We start from the raw sequence: 4,167 nt of genomic DNA, 5'->3' as shown, positions 1-4,167 counted from the left end.
CTTTAGCCAATGGAATGCCTTCTGGCATTCCGAGCTCTATTCATATTTGGCATCCTTTTTAGTAAGTGCATATATTGGATAAGCTACATGTGCCAAGTATTTCAAAAATCTTACATGCCCCTTCACCTTACCAAGAAATCTTTAAGCTGTTTAATGTTATGGGAAGCAAACATTTTGGATATGGCCTCCACCTTAGCTGAATCTATGGCCAACTGACACAATGTGACCTAGCAGCGTTTCGGATTTTACTACAAAGACACACTTGGCCAGATTCAACTTTAGCCTTGTATCTCTACATCTTTGCAAACACAACCTCAAATGATAGATGTGTTTCTCCTTATCTCCAGACACACTGAAATCATCCACAAAATCTTTCATGAAGTCCGTCAAGTAGTCATAGAAGATTTCTTGCACCATTCTTTGGAAGGTGGCAAGTGCATTTTTTAAGCCAAATATCATAACAGTTGTCACACAAAGACACCCCACTTAGTGATTAAGGCGGTTTTCTCCCTATCTTTCGAGGCCATCTTCACTTGGTTGTACCCACTGAAACCATCCAAAAAGAAGTACATCTCCTTTTTGGCTACTTCATTAAGCAAGAAGTCCGTGAATGGAAGTGTAAAGGGATCTGATTTTGTTGCGGCATTCAACTTGTGGTAATCCACACATATTCTAATTTTTATATTTATTTTGGGAACCACTACAACGGGAGATATCCAACCATCTTTTTCTACTAGTGCAATGAAACCCACCCTCAATGGTATGTCAATTTTTTCTTTGACTTTCTTTTCATAATTTGGGTTTATTCTGTACCTCTGCTGCCTGACAAGTATGACCCCCTCTTTTAAGTTGATGCTTTGCTAGAAGAATTTAGGGCCAATGCCCTCCACGTCTTCATAGGACCATGCAAAGACGTCTTAGTATTCCTTCAGTAAGGACACCAATTCCTATTTGAATTCTTCTTCCAAGTGGAGTCTGATTTTCACATGCTTTTCTTCTTAAATTCCATCCCCTAGATTTACCTCCTGTGATTTGTCTAGGCTTACTTTTGCGGCATTGTTTTCTTGGTTCTCCTTTTTCTTTTGCAGCCAGTTTCGACTGTGCATGGTGTCCCCTCCTTTTCGCTAAGCAACTAACTTGCAGTTGGATTCGTCTCAAGGCTTTTCCATTGCCTTAAATGTGGCCAATATTTGGAAGGGTGGTATCCCCTTGTGGTGCTCGAGTGTGTGTGTGTGTGTGTGTGTGTGTGTGTGTGGTGAGGGTACCGAATAAGGTGTCACACTAGGCCTGTGTGTGTGTAGTTGGGTGAAATACTTGTTTGTGACTAGGTAAGGGAGTGGGGGAAGAATCCACTCGTCTAAGAGTACACTACTTTATAAATGACATACCATATGTGGTATCAGAATCTCATTATTTACAAAGTACATGGGATGATTAGAGTTTGAAAAAGGTTTTTATTTTTTAGTCAATGCAGTATTAATCATATTTGATTAATTGTAATCTTGTTTTATTACAAGTGTTAGCATGAAGATCTCATTGTTGCCAATGTAGCATGAAGATCTTATTACCACAATGAGAGTGTGATAATCTATAGATTCAATACATATGATGGTAGTCCATCAAAATTGCTTATGCCAATTAGTTAAATCTATTGATACATGTGTGTGTAGGCATACAAATGATGGATTATTGTAGGAAAGAACTTTCATGGAGAGGTAGGTGTGATCTGTTAAAGCGCAGTGGACACTAGTGTGCAATGCTTTCCCTTCAAGCTCATGCTTTGGATCAAGGCAATGGGATAATGGTTTGCCATGAATATCAAAGATGGTAATTCAACTTGTGATGCTGCCCAGTTCTACCAAATCTGTGTAGGGTCCAATCGACCGACTGACTAACTTGTAGGGTTCGTCCTCGTGGGGTTCAATTCAGAGAATATGTAAGTCTACTACGTGAAATCATTAGGAGGGGTTTTTCAAACCAAGATTTTGAGAAAAAATACTAAAATCTACTTATATAGGGGCATCTAAATGGCATTTTGGAAAGAAAACTCTTTAAGTTTATAAAGAAAAAAGGGGACTCATTTTATTAAGTTGAAATTCACAGAAAATGGGCACATTGTATGTAGGTCTTCGTAAAAGTACACCCCCCGGAGGCTTCGTCCCCTAGCTTGTCCAACCTACCTACAAAGTGACCAATATTTAGAAAGATGGTATCCCCTTTTGTACTCGGGTGGATGTGTGTGGTGAGTAGCATGGTGCATGTGGTCAGGTGAAATTCGTATTTACGACTGGAATTAAAGAAGACCTCATTTTTTTAAAAGGAACTATGGAGCTTTCTTAAATAGAATTTAATCTCAAAGATTAGGGGGGTCTATAGATTTTAATCTCAAAGATTAGGGTGCTCTTTCTTTAGATAATGCACAGATAGCAACGGCAGAAGAAGTTTATTGGGCTCAGAATCTACAGACAATAAAGGCATAAGAAGATTATTGGGCTCCGAGGGGACAAAACAGTGTGAAGCACATCATTACTGTTGTGTTGTAGTCAGGTATAGTTGTTTGGCTAGCGATTTTAGAGGAAGTAGACCGAGTGGTGGTAAACATTGGCATTGATCATGGAGATGATGGCGTAGCCGCGCACGCCCCGGAAGGCGCCCGTGCCACCAACCACGGAGATCTCGTTGGTGGCGAGGTTGACGAGGCCCTGCAGGCTGATGGTGCCGTTTACGAAGCCATCGTCGTAGGAGACCACCTCAACCTCCACCTCGTGGCTGGTGGAGGTGTAACTGACCTGCACGGTGTAGCCGCGGACGAAGCCCAGCGACTTGGAGGAGCTGTCGGTGCCCTCCGTCAGGTTGAAGGCGAAGAGCTCCGTATCGCCGAAGCTGTTGGTGACGCTGCTGTTGAGGGGCTCGACGAGGACTCCCGTGTACGGGGTTCCCACCACCACCTGCACGTAGTACTCTAGCGAAGGCTCCGACAAGTTGGCCGGCATCATTTTCCAGCGCGGGTGGCCGGAGGCGGCGTGGACACTCGCAACCTGCAGCGCGCCCACGAGCAGCAGCAGCAGAAAGCAGAAGGCGCGGCAGCTATAACTTACAAGGTTGGGAGCCATCTGTGTGTGTGGTAATGAGCTCGGATGGCTAAGATTGAATGGTGTTGCGAGCGAGCTATTTTAGCTGGACAGGGTGCGCCTCTCTTTATACACGTGCAATCTCCAATGATTGCTCCGGAAGGTGCCATAAAGTCACGATGAAGAGCCCCCAATGTCCAGTCCGCCTGTTGAACGGCCGGATGGTTCAAACTTGGAAATAGATAAGCGCGGCAAAAACGACGTAGTGAAAAGAGCTGTCGGCCTTTGTTTTCCTCATCATACGCGAGTGCTAGAAATCAAAGCATCAATAGCACAATGTATACTAAAGACAAGGTTTACCACTAAAATGCATGTTCTTAAAATAAGAGCTTGGCCGTTTTCTTAATGCATTAGAATCAACAGAAATACAGTATTCTCTCTAGCAGTGTCCGTCCTACGTAAGTATTAGTAGAGACAACGCTTCTAGAAGGCGCAGTCACTTACTATTCCTCACTATTTGACTTCTCTCATACGTCACTAGACTATTCATTATTTGCCTCTCTTTTGACTTCTCTCCTAAATGCTAAGCCTCATGATCAGCACATACTTTCTAATAAATTGATATTTTACCTTACGCTTCGTGGGGTACTCTTTGGACTTGTCCCTTGTTGTTGGGAGTAGCTTTTTCTTCATGTTCATGTGGGGGGTGCCATGCCTTCCAACTCCCTAGAAAATATATACAAGTATTACCTCACATGTGCATGCCCAAATAGTCGACGTGTTGTTTTGATATCAATAGGGCCATAGTTGAGGAGCACGGGTAGAGAAGGCTAAAGCCTTTGAGCATGGGAAGGAGGATTGTCCCCAATTTGCTCAAAATGTAGAGAGACATGGCAATAAATTGATATTTTTTCCTACTCTTCGTGGGGTACGCTTTGGACTTGTCCCTTGTGGTTGGGAGTAGTTTTTTCTTCATATTCATGTGTGGGGTGCCATGCTTCCAACTCCCTAGAAAATATATACAAGAATTACCTCACATGTGCATGCCCAAATAGTCGATGACATTGTGTTGTTTTGATATCAATAGGGCCATAGT

General features: G+C 42.9%; 1 protein-coding gene across 1 annotated transcript; it reads right to left on the bottom strand.

Annotated features, from left to right (window-relative positions):
- Positions 1-2,313: 2,313 nt before the first annotated feature.
- On the bottom strand, positions 2,314-3,154 carry LOC147624041 (pterocarpan synthase 1-like). Its single transcript, XM_086820927.1, has one exon. The coding sequence runs from the start codon at positions 3,111-3,113 to the stop codon at positions 2,571-2,573; it is 543 nt and encodes a 180-aa protein (XP_086677053.1). The 5' UTR covers positions 3,114-3,154; the 3' UTR covers positions 2,314-2,570.
- Between the last annotated feature and the right edge of the window lie 1,013 nt (positions 3,155-4,167).

The sequence above is a fragment of the Cibotium barometz genome, chromosome 26 (assembly GCF_041138505.1).
Source record: "Cibotium barometz isolate CiBa-2024 chromosome 26, ASM4113850v1, whole genome shotgun sequence".
Taxonomy (NCBI): Eukaryota; Viridiplantae; Streptophyta; class Polypodiopsida; order Cyatheales; family Cibotiaceae; genus Cibotium; species Cibotium barometz.
The sequence above is the reverse complement of the archived record's forward strand: the minus strand, read 5'-3'. Positions and strand labels throughout refer to the sequence as shown.

Excerpts from the sequence above, each read along its gene's own strand:
- LOC147624041 (XM_086820927.1), bottom strand. The coding sequence starts at position 3,113 with ATGGCTCCCAACCTTGTAAGTTATAGCTGCCGCGCCTTCTGCTTTCTG.